Source organism: Mus caroli, unplaced genomic scaffold (assembly GCF_978045245.1).
Source record: "Mus caroli unplaced genomic scaffold, Mus_caroli_1 scaffold_2, whole genome shotgun sequence".
Lineage (NCBI taxonomy): Eukaryota > Metazoa > Chordata > Mammalia > Rodentia > Muridae > Mus > Mus caroli.
Genome location: NW_028227257.1, coordinates 1,719,058 through 1,736,977, shown reverse-complemented (window position 1 = coordinate 1,736,977; position 17,920 = coordinate 1,719,058). Strand labels below are relative to the sequence as shown.

Sequence of the window (17,920 nt, the reverse complement as noted above, 5' to 3'; positions counted from 1 at the left end):
AAGAAACAAATATACTCACCAGGGCTTCCTTCAGCCGTTCCTGGTTGCGGCTGTTGAGTTCCTCAGCCTCCCGGGTGGTATTGACGGCCTGGTTCAGGGCCTCACGAAGATCCATGAGGCCAGACTCATACTGAGCCAGCTGGTCCCGAATGTGTGTGGCCAATGACTGGTTCTCCTCCCAGAAGCTGGTCAGCTGTTCCTGGACACGAGCCATCACTGGCCAACACCAGAGTAGGAAGGTGGTCACCCTGCTGCCTAGACCCCATCATGACCCCCCCCTCCCCTGGTCACTGCCCAGCACCCATCTAGTCCACCTCAGAAGCAGGCCAGCTGCTGCTGTTTTACATTTGGCTCCAAGGCTCCCAGGCCGTGATCATGAGCAGCCCTGCCTAACAGGGTTTGACCCCACTCACGCCTCTGGGCTTCGGCCAGTTCGGCCTCTGCCACTGCCCCCTGGGCCCCCAGGTCACGCGTCCGCATATCCCATAGCAGCCGCTCCACTTCAGCCAGAGCCCAGCGCAGCTGCTCGCCAGAAGGTACTGAGGCATTGTCTGGAGATCCTTGGCCCATGCGAGATGCCAGCTCTACAGAGAGGGGATTGTCAGGATCTGGGGCTAGACTCCATCACCCATTTCCAAGCCTGAGAGCTGCCCAAGGCATTTCGGCAGGCCGCCAGCACATATCCCAGCAGCACTTCACAGGCTCTTGGAGCCCAAGATTAAGACCCCTCTCTGCCTTTCTCTGTTAATCCTGACATGCTGGTTCAGCCTTCCTCAAGCAGAAAGTTCACTTTTCCCCACTCCTTTGGCTGTGCCAGATCCTGTCATAAGATTGGGAGCCCTGGGCTGGAGAGATGGCTCAGTGGTCAAGAGCACTGACTACTCTTCTGAAGGTCCTGAGTTCAAATCCCAGCAACCACATGGTGGCGCAAAACCATCTGTAATGGGATCCGATGCCCTCTTCTGTAGTGTCTGAAGACAGCAACGGTGTACTTGCATACATGAAATACATAAATAAATCTTAAAAAAAAAAAAAAGAAAGATTGGGAGCCCCAGTTTCCTTTCAGCTGCTGCTGGTCTATTCCTCACGAAGGTTTGCTAGTACCAGTGGTTCTGTATGATCCACTCTCCCAGAGAATAAACACACAGGACCTAGCCAGCTCAAGGGGAGACTTCCAGGAGGCTCCGCACGACCCACCCCTCCAAGCAGCTCACCCTATACTAGGCCAAGCATCAGCGAGAGCCTTACCATTCAGGGCACGGCCCACAGCTCGCACAGACTCCAACAACTTCTGTGCCCGGCCCAGTGTGGACTCTGTGGTATCTAGCAGCTGGCCTGCCCGACCTTGGGCCCCTGTGGCCTGTGGGTACAGTTTCCTTCAGCTGTGGCGTTTGTGGGTACATGACCGAGGCAGGGCAGGATAAAAAGGGTGGCCCCTGGGATGGGGGAGGGGGCTTTGGTGTCAAGGACTGGGAGATCCTGAAGGTGAGGGCTCCTGAGCAGAGGCACCACAGGACATGGGATAGGGTCATAGGTCTTGCCTGACTGCCCAGCCTCTCCGTATCCTGTTGAAGGCTTATAATCTGCTGCTCTAGAGTCTGTAGCTGCTGTGCTGTCTGGTAGCGGGGTCCCGGTGGGCTCCGGAGTTTACTCTGTGGGGGGCAGGAGGGAGGTTAAGTACCACACGGCCAGCTAGAGGAGGCAGGGCGGCAGGCGGGTGGGCATGAAATACCTGCAGGTCAGCAATGGAGGCATTCAGCCTGTGTAGCCTGGCCCAGGCCGTGGAGCTGGCATTGATACCCTGCAGCTGCTCACGGATAGCGGGGAGGAGGGCACCAGCCCGCTCGAGGTCATCCAAAAGCAGGACCACACAGTGGTCACACACTGTAGACAGGGGAGAATGGGTATGGAGGACATGGGTGAGCCAGGGACCACAGAGATAAGCGGGTCAGCACAAGAAACCAGCACCAGGGTTATGGGTAATAAATATGGAGTGACTGGGCCAGGGCAGAACTTATCAGGAAAACAGGGTCAGCATAGGGTCAGCAAAGCATGAGAGGCTGGCCTAAGAGACTGAACTATGCCGGTTATGTCAAAGTTATAAGGGACACAAGGTCAGCAAAGGCATCATCCCAGGGTCAAGTGAAGGCCCCCATCTGGTCAGGAGGAAACTGGATGGGCAGGAGGAAGCTGGCCTGAGACTATGGAACACTTTATTAGGGAGAATCCCAGGCAGTGAGATCCACCAAAGGGACAGTGGCCAGTGTTGGAGCGACGTCCCCACTTGGGATGGATATCAAAAGGTGGATATCAGGTTAGCATGGAGTTGTGGAAATCCTCAGAAAATGGATACAGGCAGCTGGGGTCCCCTTTGGGATGTCGCGATTTAATACAGGGAAAGAACATTAGCCCATCAGGCCTGGGAACCCCAAATACCAGGCATTGTAGAAATAGTGGGGAAAGATGGAGAATAGTAGAGTGAAGGCTTACCTTCACAGTGTATGCCATGGCCCCCAGGCTTGCCTGGTACAGGCACCTGGTGCTGCTGGCTGCAGGTGTCACAGCGTTCCCCGCTGAGCCCCGGCGGACAGGTGCAGCGGCCCGTGTGTGGGTCACAGTGGCCTCGGGGACACTGGCAGCCTGCAGGAAGAGGGGTAGGCAGATGTGACTGTAGGCGCTCAGGGATGCCTGCCTTTCTCCACCCTGCTTTCCCACAGTCCTGTACTCACGCCTGCACCCCTTCTCCGGGAGGCCCCAGTAGCCAGGGGCACACTCGAGGCACTGGGGTCCTGTAGTCCCTGGCTGGCAGTGACACTGACCGCTCTGAGGGTGGCACTCGGAGCCCTCGGCAGCTGGTCCACAGGCACAAGGGCGGCAGCCCTGGCATTGCTCAAAACCGAAGTATCCTTCCTGTGATACACCACGTCGTCACAGCCTGTCTAGCCCTCAGCGTCACACCTGGCAGCCCTGGAAACCTGAGCTAGCTCAGGCTCCTCAGGACCAGCCCAAGCTCCTCCTGGCCCATTTCTCCACAGACCAGGACTCTCCCTCAGCACACTTCCTCCCTCCTAGCCCACCCCGTCCTCAGGCCACTGCCAGCCCTACCAAACAGCGGTCACAACGTTGTCCAGTCACGCCTGCTTTGCACAGACAGCGCCCACTCTGGGGATCACAAGTTTCTGTCCCACATGGGGAACAGTCACACCCTGCAGAAAGTGGGGGCTGCGGTTACTGCCCTGTCTGTCCCCCAGTTCAGTTCCTCCTGCATTATTTGGTCCTGGCCTCTCACACCCCACATTCACAACATCACTGGTCCAGTTTGGCTCTCCTCCTTACAGCCCCACCCTGAAGGGGACAAGGCAAGGACAGGGTCTAACCGTGAAGCTGGCAACTATACGGGAAGGTGGCCTGGCTACACCCGCATATAACCTGTTCTCAGGGTGCACCCAAGATCCCACTCAGTGCTTACGGGTGCAGTTGCCTGGCAACAAAGCATTGCCATAGAAGCCGGGGGCACAGCGTTCACAGTGGGGCCCAGTGGTGTGACGGAGGCAGCCTCGACAGGCACCCGTTAGGGGGTCGCAGTCACTGAAGATCATGTTGGGGTCTCCATTACCGCTGCAGTCACAGGGCTGACAGGAGCTGCCCAGCACCAGGGGGTTCCCAAAAAAGCCAGGTGCACACCTGGGGATGGTGACAAGGAGTGGAGAGGGGGAGGTCAGGGTCTGGTGGTGGCCCTGCTCAGGACACCCTGTCATCGGTAGAGATCCACCCCACCTAATTACCGCTCGCAGGAGGCACCGGCATAGCCTGGCCTGCAGAGGCACTGGGTTCGGCCATTTCTTAAGACACAACCGTCTGCAAAACTGTAAGGACAAGATAAGCAGTTGTGACACAGCAGCACCTCTCCATCGGGGCAGCCTCGAGGTACAGGGGTTCCCACCATCTCCACCAGGGCAGCCTCACGGTGCAAGGGTTCCCACCCCATCCATCAGGGCTGGCACCCGGTGCTGGAGTTCCTACCCACTCCATCAGGGCAGCCTCGTGGTGCAGGGGTTCCCACCAGCTCCATCAGGGCTGGTACCCCGTGCTGAGGTTCCCACCAGCTCCATCAGGGCAGGCACCAGGTACTAGAGCTCCCACCTAATGGGCCTGCCCCAGCTGCTTGGGTGCTGCAGAGGGGACCAGCTACTTACTTATTGGAGGGCACTGCCAAGGGGCAAGGGCAGCTCACACAGGGGGATGCTGGGTTACTGGGATCACTGCTGACGAAGCCAGGCCTGCAGCGCTCACATTGGTCCCCTTCTGTGTTGTGCTGGCAGCCCTGGGGCACAGTCCATGGTCAGTGCTGAGAGCAGCAAACCTCACTTCACCCCACCTCACCCCAACTCCAGGGACAGCTCTAAGCCAGCTAGTTTGTATCCTGGGTCTGGGTCTGGGTCTGAGTTTATCTGGAACCACAGGCTCTGGGGTCTTCCTGGCCACCCTGTTTAGAGCACTCACCACACAAATGCCAGAGCCAGGAAGGCAGCGATCTGAATGGCCATGGCACTGACAGGGGACACATCGGCCTAGGAAGAGACCCTTGGTGTCCCGGTAATAGCCAGGGGCACATTCCTGGAGAAAGGCAGGTAGGCATTAGTGACTGGATGCCAGCCCCACAGCTGGGCAGACCAGAGAGGCCGCTCTCACGTCAGCCTCTGGGGACCTTCACGCACTACAGGGGCTACAGGGACAGCATACACTGGAACATAGGGAGCTGGACACCAGAACTGCTGGCCATGTCTGTTGGGCTTCTAGACTTATGGACGTGCCAGACGTGGATATCACGGCTCAGGAATGACCAGCCCGTGGGACTAGCGACCCACCAGGGCCACCTTCTTTCTACCCTGAACATCTTTTTCTAGTGGTGGTCAGACACAAACCTTCCCTGGGTATCATGCTAGACTACCCAGATCCCCAGGTGAGGGAGGAGAGAGTGGGAATCAGGGTGGATCAGGGACGCTGACTGTGCAGGTCCGGGTGAGCAATGGACAGGTCATAGCAGCTGTGTGTATGGAGGGGTAGGCAGTGGTGAATGCTGGGACAACAGGTGAGGGTAAGCAGACACCTGAACAAGCATGCAGGCTGCGAGGAACAGAGAAGAAGACACTCGGGCAGGGGCAGACATGGGACAGGGTAGAAAGCAGATGCTGGCAGAGTATGCTCGGGGAAGGACCTGCGGGAAGCACCTTCATGGCTAAGCGCCCACCCTCACCCCTTTACCTGGCACGAGTCCCCACGGTAGTTGGCAGGGCACATACACAGTTCCACATTGCTGGCTGGAGGCCCCCTGCCAGCCTCACTAGCCACCTCCAGTACCACTCTACGCAAGGAGACACTGGAAGAGGTCTGCGAGAAGAGAGCACGGATCTGCAGCTGCTCCAGGCCGGCCAGCACCATCATGAGTTCTTCTCGGGACACGGGGTTGTGAGTCTCCAAGTGCCGGAAGTTCCCCTGTGGGGCGAAGGTAAGACTTCAGCTGGGGCAGAGCAGGGAGTACAGAACTGAACCCCACGGAGAGGATGGGGTGCATGCACACAGATCGCAGGAGGAGGGGGCTCCTGCGGTCACCCGTGGTGACAGCAAGCAACTGGGCTCCTACTTCACAACTCAAACTCAACTCCAGGTATATTAAGAACTTAAATATGCAAAGCAGATAGTTCAAATTGTTAAAAGAATATATAAATGGGCCCTTTCTGACATCAGAGAGGCAAATATTTTCACAAACAAGACCCACAAACTGAATAATCATGAAAACCTGATAAACTTCAGGATATCAAGAATCTGTTCATCCCAGCACTCGGGAGGCAGAGGCAGGCGGATTTCTGAGTTCGAGGCCAGCCTGGTCTACAAAGTGAGTGCCAGGACAGCCAGGGCTACACAGAGAAACCCTGTCTCGAAAAAACCAAAAAAAAAAAAAAAAAAAAAAAAAGAATCTGTTCATCAAAGGACGTTTTAAAAGCTTCTTTGGGCTGGGCGTGGTGGCGAGAGACAAAGAGGGGCTCCCACAGTGCCTCAGCCTGCTCACCCACTGTGTTCAAGGGTTTTAGAACCAGAGATGACTCATCATGGATGAACAGAAAGGAAGCCCGGCAGCCTCTGTCTCCTTCTAACATCAGCTTTCTCCATCATGGAGACAATGAGAGCAGCAGCTCCTTTGGGCCCTTGCTGGGCTCCAGGCCAGCTCTCCTCACCTCTACCAGCTGTAGCTGTCCTTGGTGAACCTGGCCGGGTGGAGGGTACGCCAGTTCCAGGAAGGCGATGCTCATTTGGTTGCCCTGAGAACCAGACACATGGACTAGGTGAGGGCTGGCAACTGGGCTGGTCCACTATCCCGTTGGCCACACCCACTGCGCCCCACAACCTGCAGCACGATATCCGGCCGGCTCTCGTAGGGAATGAAGATATCACCTCGCTGGGTCTCTGAGTGCAGCTCATAGTGGAGGGTCCCACCGTAGGATGACACCTGGAGCCAGCACAGTGGGAACGGTCTCCCTCTTTGTCACACCCACCCTTACCCACAAGCACCCTTACCTGGGCACCTCTCTCCTGCTCCCTTTACAATACAATGTAGCTCCAAGGTCACATCCAGGGACCACATTGCTACCCATGCACCCCAGTGCCCCAGGGTACTTCCTCCCCTCAGAGTACAATCCCTCAAACCAAATGCTCACCCTGTCTCCCAGGTAGGAGGGCGGAGCCTGCCAGTACAGCTCTGAGAAAGTGTCAGCCACAGAGCGCAGATCTGCGTGCAGCAGCTCTATCTCAGGCCGATGCTCGTGGGGTACCACCTGCCGGTCACTGCTCAACAGCACCCAGCCCTCCATGTCCACGAACTGTGAGTACACGTGAGAGTCACAGAGTGGAAACATGGCCTTACCCTGCACTCTGAGGCCCCTCTAGTGGCTCCCACCTCAGTCCCAGGCTAGACCAGGATACCTCATGGCGGGCGAGGTTAGAGTTCCCACAGCGCTCTGTGGCCCCGAAACAGAAGCAGCGGGTACAGCCCTTGGGGTTAGCAGCATCCAAGGAGAAGGTCCCCACGCGACACTGGTCACATCTTGAGCCCTGCACGTTCTCCTATGGGCAGAGAGCAATCAAGGCCAGTTGGCTATGTATTGAGAGCCAGACAATAGACCAGCTGTCATTGTCCCCCAAAGCTTCCAGAAAGCCCCACCTGCCCAGGAAGGCTGCTGAGGAGGACCATGGCTCAACTAAAGCAGATATGTAGGAAGGGGCCTGGGATACAAGCCCCTGCTCACCTTGCAATGGCACTGGCCTGTGAGGGGGTCACACACACTAGCCATGGTGCCTGCCTCGTGGCAGTCACAGGGGCGACAGCTAGGATAGCCATAGAAGCCTGGGGCACAGGTATCACAGCGACGTCCAGCTACATTGGGTCTGCATCTGTGTGTGGACAAAGGCTAGGTGAGTCCCCCTCTAGCCCTGGGTCATACAGATCCCACAGGACCCCGGCCCCTAGAGTGTGGTCTGAGAGTAACAAGACTGCGGTGTGAGAGATGATGCTCTCCCTGACCTGAGACCTCGCACGATTGTGGGGTGCCGTCAGCTGGACTCACCTGCACTGGCCACTGTCCATGTCACAGGTGGGGTCCGTCAGCTCTTGGACGCCGGGCCCTGAGCAATTACACTCCTCACAGCCCACCAAGGGGTGGCAACCAAAGCTCTGTGGCTGGCAGACCAAGCAGTCAGGGGGCACAGTGCGTGGTGGACAGATACACTGGCCCGTGAGCTCGTCACACAGGCGGGCTCCACAGTCACAGGCTGTTGGGGCGGGAAGCACTGGTTGACCCCTCTGCCCCGTTCAAGCCCCAGGTGCAGCCCATAAGGATGTGGTAGGGAAGAGCGGGGACACTACCCTACTTTTACCCCTGCCAGGCTCCTATGTGTCACTGTTAGGGCTATACTTCCTAGATCCTGTTACACAAGCCCACAAAACAGTGCACATCACCCAGGCTGCTAGCTGCCTGAGGAGCACAGACAGGAAGTGACATGCAGTCAGTGAGGCTCCAGAATGTTCCCTTGCCCACCGTGCACACTGGCTCTGATTCTCTGAGCACTGGATACTCACGCCTGCAGTTGGGGAAGCCCCAGTATCCGGTGGCGCAGCGGGAGCAGTCACGGCCAATGACGTGGCCCCGGCAGGGGCACTGACCCCCGAAGGGTTCACATGTGGGGCTCATGGCACCCACCTCATGGCAGCCACAAGGGAGGGCCCCGTTGTTGTAGAAGAGAGACAAGGAGGTGGCAGCATTCCGGCAGAACGGAGATGAGCTGCTGGGACTACATTGGGGGTAAACAGTGAGCCTGGCTCCTGGCCTGACCCTGTGCCCCAGACCCCCTGTCCCGCTTCAACCCAGCCCACCTAATGTGGTAGCCCTGGGTGGCACAGTGGCTGATGAAGTCATAGGATTTGTCCAAAGGCTCCTCTTGGAGGTAACTGGAGCTGTACACATCCTCAGGGACAATGAGTATGTAGTCCTATGGAACAAGACCAGGTGGTCACCTTTGCAAGGGTCCGGCAGAAGGGCCTGGCTGGGGCAGACTCCTCAGACTGGCTAAGGCCAGAGCATGGTAGTCCTAGTCTGGCAGTGAAGGGACAGCAAGCCAAGCATCTAGCATTGCTCAGGTCCCCTTCTCCTCTCTGTTACCCATCCTTCTCTTCCACTTCTGTTCACCAGCTGGGCTTAGTGGCTCAGATCTAGAGCCTCTCCCATGGTACACCTGTGACGGGGATACCCTGACAAATCAGGTGATACACTTGAGCTGAGACCCATAGATATGGGATGGGCATAAAGGGAAGGCTATTCTGCAAGTGGCAAACCAGCCCTGAGGCTCACCAGCCAGAACCACCGGCCTTCTGGCACACGCACGGTCACGGTGAGCTCGTTGTCGGTAACATCCAGCATCGTCTGACCCTCACACAACACCAGGGTACGGCAGCCATAACCATGAGGACAGAAGCTGGCGTTGGCGTGGCCTGGAGGGGGTCAGAACAGGAAGGTCAGGCCTCCAGTATCAACCACTCTAGCCGCATGGCCGACGGATCCTGGGTGTAGGGCAGTTAGAGATATCAGAGAACAAAGACAGGACAGGCCTTGTGCTAAGAACTTCAGGTGCTGGAATGTCACAGGCAGAGAGCCTACCTGGGAGACCAGGCCTCATTCTCTGTGAATGATACATAGCCACACATGATCAAGCACCCCATGTACAAGTGACCGAGCCCTCCACGCACCTTATAAACTAACATTTGTCTCACCACTCCTGAAAGACATGAAGAACTCTAATACAGGGACCAGGTGTTGGTACCACTCACCACAACCACTGGGCACTTGGTTTGAAAATTTGACAGCATCCAGGTTTTTCTCCCTTGCTACTCACCCTGCCAGATGCGGCCACCATTAATGAGTACCTCCACAGGGAAGGAGGGGTGGACCGGCTGGTAGCCGTGCAGCAGGAAGGCGTAGCGGCCCAGGGTGGGCACCTGGGTGGTGAAGACCACCGTGCCCTGTTAAAGAGAATCTCCGATGAGTGGCCAGAGTAAGGAACAGCTGGTCCCACCTCTGTCTGCAGCCTCTGTCACGGGGTGGCAGAGGACAGGGACCCAGAGCCCTGCCCTGCCTCACCCCCCCCCATCCCTGGAGAGGCTTCCGTCCACCCTGAGCCTTCACCTGGGGGTGGCGCAGCAAGGTGGGTTCTGCATTAGGATCCACAGCAGTTGGTGGCCGAGGCTGTGGTCCCTCTGGGGGTGCACCTGGTGAGAGCTCCTGAGACTGAGTCAGAGGCAGGTCGGGAGGCAGCGGCAAGACCTGGCAGTCCTTGAGGACGATGGGCTGCGGTGGCTTCGGGAATCGGGAGGCTAGACAGGCAGCACTGGGAAGCACCGTGAGTGAGAACACTCTCCTGGCTGACAGGTCCCGGCTCCTCACCCTAGCCACTCCCAGCCCCAGTACCTGCTGGGGTTGAAAGTTCCATGACTGCTCACACAGAAGACCCGGGGCTCCACAAACTCAGTACTGAACTCCTCCACGGGTACCAGGGTGACGCTGTGCTGTGGGGGAAAAGATGATAGGCTGCCACTGCCCAAGCAGGAGAGAGGACAGGAGGCGCGGTGAGATCGGGACGGCTGACCACATACTTTAGATGCCAGGAGTCGGCTGAGCCTACGCTCCTTCACTCTGTCTTCTGCCTGGAGCCCACACTCGGGTGCAGAACTGGTGACTGTTTCTAGGGTTGTACCCCAACCCTCGTGGCACCCCAACCTATCTACTCTGCTTCCATCTCACCTCTATCTTGGGCTCTCAGCTCAGAGGGCAAGAACACGACCAGATCTCACAGGCAAGACCAAACTACACTGCAGCCTCACACCACAGGAGCTCCTGGAACCCAGAGGCTCTGTTCTCTATATACATACTTAAAATACACTAGCAGAAGCCACCCTGGGGCAAGGGCTCAGGGAGCTTTACCAGGAAGAAGTGAGCCTGCTCAGCTGTGAGCCGGATGCTAGCCTCAGAGTCCAGGTAGAAGATGGCTAGATGATGCTGGGTGTCCCGAGCCGGACTCCGGCACAGGGAGCTGAGGGAGGGATGGACTGTAATGTAAATGGAAAACCCAGGGCAGGGCCCTCCCATCCGCCCTTTCCTGTTCTAAGCTTACCTGTATGGGCAGGGGTGGAGGTTGAGCACCCCTTGCTGGGGGGCTCTCTGAGGGGTGTGCACAGCCACTCCCATCTCCTGGTGTGAATCCTCACCGACATATTCCACCACGAGAACATATTGGCCAGGCTGAGGCACTGCCATCTCGAGCTGGATGTCCACCTGAAGGAGGGCAGGGTGACCAGAGCCCCATAGTCCTCATCCTTCCCATGGCTTCCTACAGCTAGATCTTAGAGCCCGGGGCATCTCCAAGCAGGAGAGGGCCGATCCAGGTGATGGAGGAGGCAGAAAAGCTAGGTGAATCTGCTTTACACCCAGTGTCCATTGGGGACAGCCACAGCCATTCCAGGCTGTGCACGGCAGCTCTACCATCTTACAACTTTGTCTTGCACCCACTCCACCACTGAGATAGGTCCCTCCTCCAGCCTAAGGTCCACAGCACCCACTCCCCCACAGGCCCTCAGATACCCACATCACTGCCGACGCAGGTTGCCAGAGGCGGGTGTGAGGGGCTGAGCTGCTCTGTGGGGCAGGGCCGGGGCAGGCTGTTGTCATGGCGACACAGGGCCTCAGTTCCAGCTGCTGAAGGGAAGCCATCCAGGGGTAGGTGAGCATAGACAAGACAGCTGAAGAAGAGAGATGGAAGTCAGCACAGGTCCACCCAGGATCCAGCCCCAACTCATCCTGCAGGACCTTACTTCTCTGTGGAGTGCAGGGCTGAGGGACGGTAGGTACAGGCCTCTGTTACCCGATGCTGTAGGAGAGCTGCCTCATAGTAGGTGCTGGGCAGTAGGACCACGTAGTCCTGAGAGAGGTGGGGGGTGAGTACAAGAGCTCCGGGGCCCAGAGCCCACCCTGCCCTGCCCTGCCATGGCCCTTGCCTCACCAAGAGTACACCTTCAGCCTCGACCAACAAGGCCCAGATGCCGGGGTTCAGCACAAAGGGTTCCCCAAAGCCCCTCTGGGGCACAGTGACAAAGGCAGGCTCAGTGCTGGGTGGGAAAGCCACTGGCTGGCTCTGCTCTGTGCCTGGGGTGGGTGGAGAAGGTAAGATGATCAGGCTGAATCCACAGACCACCCCTGAGTCTGCACTTCCCCCATGTAATGTACAACTCCCAAGGCGCCAGGATGAAGGTGATACAGGCCGGGTCCACTACCTGCATGGCTTGGGTGGTATGGGGTAGAAAAGGAAGCAGTGAGCAGACCCCACTCACAGTTGGTACAGCTGGAAAGCTTGCTCTCTTCACGAACAGAGATCTGCCCATTCACGCTGGATGATCCACGGTTGACATATCGGAAAACCAGCCGAAAGAGGTCAGGGGAGGTCACGTTCAGCCTGGCCACAATCCTGGGCTATGGTGGTACAAGACAACAACGTCACTCCTCTGACCTTCAACCTGAGTCCCCTGACCGCCAGGTGCTGCTTGCTCTGCTGGCCACCCCAGAGACCCAGCAGCTTCCATCTCTGCACCAAGCCCAGGGAGGGGGCAGCGTGGTTCACCTGGATAGCTGTCATGTGTGCGTAGCCTCTCCAGCTAAAGTTCTCAAACTCCAGGGGGTTGAAGCCAAAGCGTACAGCGTGGCCCTCGGGAGTGGCCACCTCCTCTAGTTCCAGCCGCATGTGGTGCAGGTCTGGCAAGTAGTGGTCCTTCGCTGGCCTGTCATGGAACAGGTGTCTGAGTGGGACAGGCATGGGCCCTACATGGCCACCCAGATTTCCCAGGGGTAGCTGGGTACCACGTGGGCTCCTGGCAAGAACACAGGGATACTGTTCATGCTGCCTCCCCAGCCCAGGCCCAGTCAGTGGAAGGAACTTACTCGCTACAGGTGGGTCCCTGGGTATTAGGGCGGCACCTGCAGGCACCTGTCTTTGGTTCACAGCCTTGACCCAGGGCACCACCAACATCACACCTACAGCCTGTGTTGGGGGAAAAAAAAAGGGTCAGAAGCTGCCTAGCTCCTAGCACCTTCAGGGGCCCCTCCCACAACCCTCCTGGTTAGGCCCCATAGGCACATCTCTCTCTACCCACCCTTAGTAGATAAACTAACATCAACTCTTCAGGTCTGCTTTGTGGGGAGGGGTAAGGGAACTGGGAGGGATTAGTGATGTCTGTTACAAACACAGGATGGAGCAAAGGGGCCATGTGTCAGAACAGAGATAGACCCAGCACAGGCTGGCGGTGGCAGGGTGGAGTATGGGGGGTTGAACATAACATCTCATCCTCTTGCTATTGTCAGAGTGAGACCCCTCCGTGCCTGACCCACTTGTACCACCCTGGGCCTCAGTCTTCCAGTGTGCATCACACAGTATAGACATTGACTGGGAGATGGGGGGCAGTGTACGAGCACTTACTACGGCAGCCAAAGTAGTCAGTATGATCCAGGCCAAAGAAGCCATCCTTACAGGCTGCACAGGTCTTGCCACACACGTGAGCCTTGCAGAAGCATTGCCCATTGCCCTGGGGAAGAACAGGAAGTGAGACTTGGTGAGGTGATTGATACGCTTAACCCTAGACCCCAACCTGATACTCAGACACTCTGACTTACCTGGCACTCAGTAACTCCACCCAGGGTGCCTCGTGGGTCACAACTGCAGCCTGGGGAGAGCAGAGCAGGATTGAAAGCCCTGGGGGACAGGATGGGGGGACAGGTCTACCCCTCAAACCCCTAACCATCCCTCTAGAACAAACTCACGTGTGCAGCCTTCAGGGTTACTAGCGCTCAGCCCCCAGTACCCAGGTTTACAGCGATCACAGCTTGGCCCTTCCACGTGAGCCCGGCACATACAGGGAGCCTGTGTCTGGGAGAGAGTAGGGCTATAGGAAAGAAAGGGGCCGAAGCCCCTCACCCACCCTTACCCCATGCTTGGCAGCCACCCAGAATGGAAATAAAGGACCAGCAGAAGGAACAAATGGGCCCTGAGGTTGCCTCAGCAAACAAGCTGCAGCAGCAGCAGAAACCAGGGTCTCTCTGGGCTTCAGGTTTTAGGCGAGCTGGGTCTCCTACCTAATCCTGCACCATGGGCAAGCCTATGCTTACCTCAGGAAGGGCAGGATTGGCTGGGGCCAGACCAGCAGGATGACAAGAGCCAGCTATGGAGAGAGAACCATGCTTTGATCATTCCTTAGTGACAGGGCTTCCCCAAGGTCAGGGGCACCCCAGTCCCAGACAGAACCCAAGTCCCTCCTGTGGTTGTGAACAGATGTGAAAACACAGACCTCCCCATGCCTGTCACCAAGGCAAGGGCACACATGTCTCCCCAACCCCCATGCTGCAAGTGGCCACACAGCACGTGGCTACATACGTGAATACACACGGACAATCACTCCCACGCAATGAATGCATGTAACATGCACACAGAGCAATCACATGAATGATTCACATGCATGAACATTCACAAATCTCAGAACACAGGCGGCACACGGAAACATCACACGTGAACACAGCACATGAACACCCTTAAAAACACACAGCACACAGCTGCAGAACACAGTCCTTGGATGCACACATGAGCTGACTTCCGTGAACAGTGCACAGATCACACAAACAGGACCACCCTCCTCTGCACCACCCCCCAGCTCACCATCGCAGTAGGGGAAGTTATAGGCGCCTGGCACACACATATCACAATGTAGTCCTGTCACTCGGGGTCGACACCTACACTGGCCGGTTGTCGGGTCACAGGTTGTATGCAAGGAGCCATCGGCAGAGCAGTGGCAGGCTGTGGGGAGAGATCAGTGGGTGGGTGCAAGGTAGGGCTACAAACTGCACACCTCCATCCTCCCAAGAAACTTACGGATGCAGCTGGGGAAGCCGTAGAAGCCGGGGCTACATTCCTGACAAGTGGCACCCGTGTAGCCAGGACGGCAGTGGCACAAACCGCCCACTCCACACTGCTGATCCAGGGCCCCCCGAGGGTCACAGGCACAAGCTGTGGGCACACAGGCAGGGGGTGGGGGTCAGATCCTGGTCCTGTGGGGATGGCTTAAGTCCTCCTTGCTCTAATTCTCTGCTCACCGTGACAGTCGGGATACCCATGGTATCCCGGAAGGCATTGGTCACAGTGAAGACCGTCAAAGCCAGGTCGGCACTGGCAGCGGCCAGCCTCGTCACAGCCTTCAGGCAGGGTCCCTGCTGGGCTGCAGCCACACACTGCAGAGTAGAATGTGTTACTGGGATCCTGACAGGAGGGAGCAGGCTGTCCCTCGGGCACCCCGGCCACCTGTGCCCACATGGAGGGATGCCACTCACGCTGACAGAGAGGGAAGTGGAAATAGCCAAGGGCACAGTGGTCACACCTGTCCCCCTCAAAGCCAGTGCGGCACATGCACTGGCCAGACTCTGGGTCACAGAGGCTGTTGGCTACCCCAGGGCTGGAACACTGGCATGCTGCAAAGAGAGAAACAACTGGTCAGTCAGAGCTTACTTTGGTGCAGGGTCATCTCACCAGTGGATGAGGGGAGGCACTCACGGTGGCAGCTAGGCCCGTAGAATCCAGGAGCACAGAGCTCACAGTGGGCACCCCGGAAGTTGGGTTTGCAGACACACCGTCCCAACCTTGGGTCCTTCCGGCAGGCATTGCCCTGGGTCCCTGCAGCATTGCAATCACAGTCTGGGAGGAAGGTGGGGACAGGAGGCTTAGACGCAGGCATAGGCCAACCCTCCCGCCTGAAAGACCAGCTTTTTTACAAAGTCACATTTTTTACACATTAACATAGCACAAATTAGGACCTAAAAAGAGTAAAAAACTACTCCCCAAGCTGGTACTTTCGGCAAACAGTGATGAACTGCAGATTCAAACCACCTATGTGGCTGCTGGGTGTGCTGGTGCAAGCCTTTAGTCCCTAATTTGAGGAATAAAAGCAGGTGAGTATCTATGAGTTCAAAGCCAGCCTGGTCTACACAGATAGTTCCGAGCCAGCCAAGGCTTTATAGTGAGACCCTGGTCTTAAAACACGTACATACACACACACACACTCTCTCTCTCTCTCTCTCTCTCTCTCTCTCATGCACACTACCACCACCACCACCAACAACAACACAGCTATTAATCCGTCACAGTTTTAACAGAGGCTCCTAATTAACAAAAGCACAAATGCAGGGAAAGACTAAGATGACAAGCCAGACAGAATCTTCTGAATTTATCATTATTTCTGGGAGTTGGGACGAAGGAAGAAAGCCCACCAGGTGCCCAAATCATGCAGCCAAGAGTACTTTAATATCTGATTGTTGATCCTGACAGGAATGATGGCCTGAGGCTGGTGGAAAGCATTGCAGTAGCTGAGTAATCAGGATACAGACAGGAAGATGTGTGGCAGTGGCGTGTGTCTTTAATCCCAGTGCTTGGAGGTCAGAGGTAAGTGGTTGGACTTCTGGGAGCCTGAGTTCAGCCTAGTCTACATAGCTAGTCCCAGGGTAGCCAGGGCTATACAAGAAACCCATCTCAAAAAAAAAAAAAAAGACAGCAAACTCTCAAAGTCACCAGTGAGGGCACAGCCCAACAGGAACACACTTTGTTCCTCCAGCTAGCAAAGTCCAGAAAGGAAAGGTTAGCTGGAAAAGAAGGAAGGACAAGAGGACAGTTGAGGCCCAGACTGACGTCAACAAGGGCAGTCAGGGGTCAGGCTACTGCCCCTTCCCTCCAGTACCAGTGGAACTGCAGGGAAACTCCAGGAGAGAAAGTTCCTAGGGCCAAAGAACTGAAGGGCAAAGAAGGTGGGTGGATAAGTCAGGAAGAGTGGGCTGGAAGGTGAAGTCTGCAGGCATTCCAAACCAGCCAGAGATACCACACACAAACACTCAGGGCCAGGCGACTGAGAAACAGCATCCACTTCTGTCCTGCCCTAGAAGGATACGATCCTGCCAACAAGAAAAATCATCTAAAAGGTGCAACCCCAACCCAGAAACACTGAGAAGGGGCCTCTGTCTCGGTGTTAGTTAGGCAGACAGCTGAGGCTACTGTGCAGGTCAGCAATGGTCCAGCCAGCAGTTATGCACACAGTCAGTGCACCAATACTGTTGTCTTATGTTAGGGAGCCGACTTGGCACCTGGGCAAAAGGCCACAACATGTGCAAGTCTGCTAAGCCAGAGACTGCTGACGTCTGGGAAACACCCTGTGGAGACGAGACCATGAGAAGTCGTTCATGCCCGGATGTTTGTCGGAGCATCTCTCTGAAGGCGGGCAGGGTGGCTGATTAATTCGGTGCTCCATCTGTCTATAACACAGCTGTGGAAGTCCATGTTTACACAATAGTGGTAGGGAAGACACAACCCCTAAATGGCATATGTGGTTCACTGCAGTGTTTGTTTATAAGAATGGGCACACACACGGAGTTCAGGGTGTGTGGAGGGGGCTATTTGCTTTTTAAGGTGCTGACAATGAAGCCCAGGGCTTTGCAAAAGCCAGGCCAAGTGCTGCACCACCGCTACAGCCCCACGCAGAGCTTCTGGAAGGGTTTTCATGGGAAGATACATCTCAGCAGTTAAGAGCACTAGCTACTCTTGCAAAAAAAGGAGATTCAGGACCCAGCCCCCATGGGGTGGCTCAGAACTGTAACTCCAGGACCAGGCCAATCCAACACCTTTTCTGCCTCTGTGAGCACCAGGCAGACACACACACACAAAAACATACATACACATGAAATAAAAATTAACTTTAAAAGTTAACAGACTAAAGGAAAGGTGACTAAGATAATAACTGGCCGTCCATGCACAGCTTTGTCCTGTGGGTCCCGATGACTTCAGGGTACTTACTCACAATCTGTCCAGCGGGAAGCAGCTGTTCTCTCGTGTCATTGTGGGGAAATGAAGGCAGAGCTGAGGGAGGAGATAGCATACTTGTCCACCAGGTCTGTGGAGCAGGCTCTCCGGCTCCAGTACCACAGACCTCCCAGGGGCTCTGGGCGACTCCCTGGGTCTTCTTCCACCCTTCCTAGGCCCTTTGATCCCGTCAGACTGTGACCCTGAGCCTTCCCAAACATCCCCCACCCCGAGTTCCTCGCTGGCCCTCACGGTAGCAGTGTGGGAAGTCCGTGTAGCCCTCAGCGCAGGCAGCACACAGCTCTCCTGTGAAGTTCGGCCTGCAGTAACAGCGGCCCGTCAAGTCTTCACAGGTCCCATCCGTGAAGTCTGACTCACAGTCACAGGCTGAGAGAGCACGTCAGGGAGAAGAGAGTCATAAAATAGGGAACTATGGTCTGGC

The 17,920-nt window shown here is 56.4% G+C and overlaps 1 protein-coding gene across 1 annotated transcript in view; it reads right to left on the bottom strand.

Moving 5' to 3' along the window:
* Positions 1–17,920, bottom strand: part of Lama5 (laminin subunit alpha 5) — a 50,571-nt gene that overhangs the window by 7,706 nt on the left and 24,945 nt on the right. Inside the window, exons 10-53 of the mRNA XM_085831676.1 lie at positions 17,731–17,865; positions 17,473–17,535; positions 15,190–15,330; positions 14,970–15,107; positions 14,736–14,870; positions 14,515–14,649; positions 14,302–14,439; positions 13,758–13,810; positions 13,413–13,518; positions 13,266–13,315; positions 13,072–13,177; positions 12,537–12,636; positions 12,220–12,376; positions 11,933–12,071; positions 11,605–11,747; positions 11,417–11,523; positions 11,191–11,344; positions 10,720–10,880; positions 10,530–10,638; positions 10,017–10,114; positions 9,735–9,936; positions 9,445–9,571; positions 8,904–9,043; positions 8,429–8,544; positions 8,135–8,346; positions 7,623–7,827; positions 7,305–7,449; positions 6,982–7,122; positions 6,717–6,878; positions 6,407–6,508; positions 6,237–6,320; positions 5,266–5,496; positions 4,504–4,617; positions 4,197–4,324; positions 3,786–3,866; positions 3,470–3,684; positions 3,106–3,206; positions 2,730–2,910; positions 2,491–2,640; positions 1,733–1,884; positions 1,542–1,652; positions 1,249–1,360; positions 414–584; positions 20–216 (exon numbers count right to left, since the gene is read on the bottom strand). Coding sequence (XP_085687802.1) covers positions 20–216; positions 414–584; positions 1,249–1,360; positions 1,542–1,652; positions 1,733–1,884; positions 2,491–2,640; positions 2,730–2,910; positions 3,106–3,206; positions 3,470–3,684; positions 3,786–3,866; positions 4,197–4,324; positions 4,504–4,617; positions 5,266–5,496; positions 6,237–6,320; positions 6,407–6,508; positions 6,717–6,878; positions 6,982–7,122; positions 7,305–7,449; positions 7,623–7,827; positions 8,135–8,346; positions 8,429–8,544; positions 8,904–9,043; positions 9,445–9,571; positions 9,735–9,936; positions 10,017–10,114; positions 10,530–10,638; positions 10,720–10,880; positions 11,191–11,344; positions 11,417–11,523; positions 11,605–11,747; positions 11,933–12,071; positions 12,220–12,376; positions 12,537–12,636; positions 13,072–13,177; positions 13,266–13,315; positions 13,413–13,518; positions 13,758–13,810; positions 14,302–14,439; positions 14,515–14,649; positions 14,736–14,870; positions 14,970–15,107; positions 15,190–15,330; positions 17,473–17,535; positions 17,731–17,865 — 5,948 coding nt within the window. The remainder of the gene's footprint in view (positions 1–19; positions 217–413; positions 585–1,248; positions 1,361–1,541; positions 1,653–1,732; positions 1,885–2,490; positions 2,641–2,729; positions 2,911–3,105; positions 3,207–3,469; positions 3,685–3,785; positions 3,867–4,196; positions 4,325–4,503; positions 4,618–5,265; positions 5,497–6,236; positions 6,321–6,406; positions 6,509–6,716; positions 6,879–6,981; positions 7,123–7,304; positions 7,450–7,622; positions 7,828–8,134; positions 8,347–8,428; positions 8,545–8,903; positions 9,044–9,444; positions 9,572–9,734; positions 9,937–10,016; positions 10,115–10,529; positions 10,639–10,719; positions 10,881–11,190; positions 11,345–11,416; positions 11,524–11,604; positions 11,748–11,932; positions 12,072–12,219; positions 12,377–12,536; positions 12,637–13,071; positions 13,178–13,265; positions 13,316–13,412; positions 13,519–13,757; positions 13,811–14,301; positions 14,440–14,514; positions 14,650–14,735; positions 14,871–14,969; positions 15,108–15,189; positions 15,331–17,472; positions 17,536–17,730; positions 17,866–17,920) is intronic.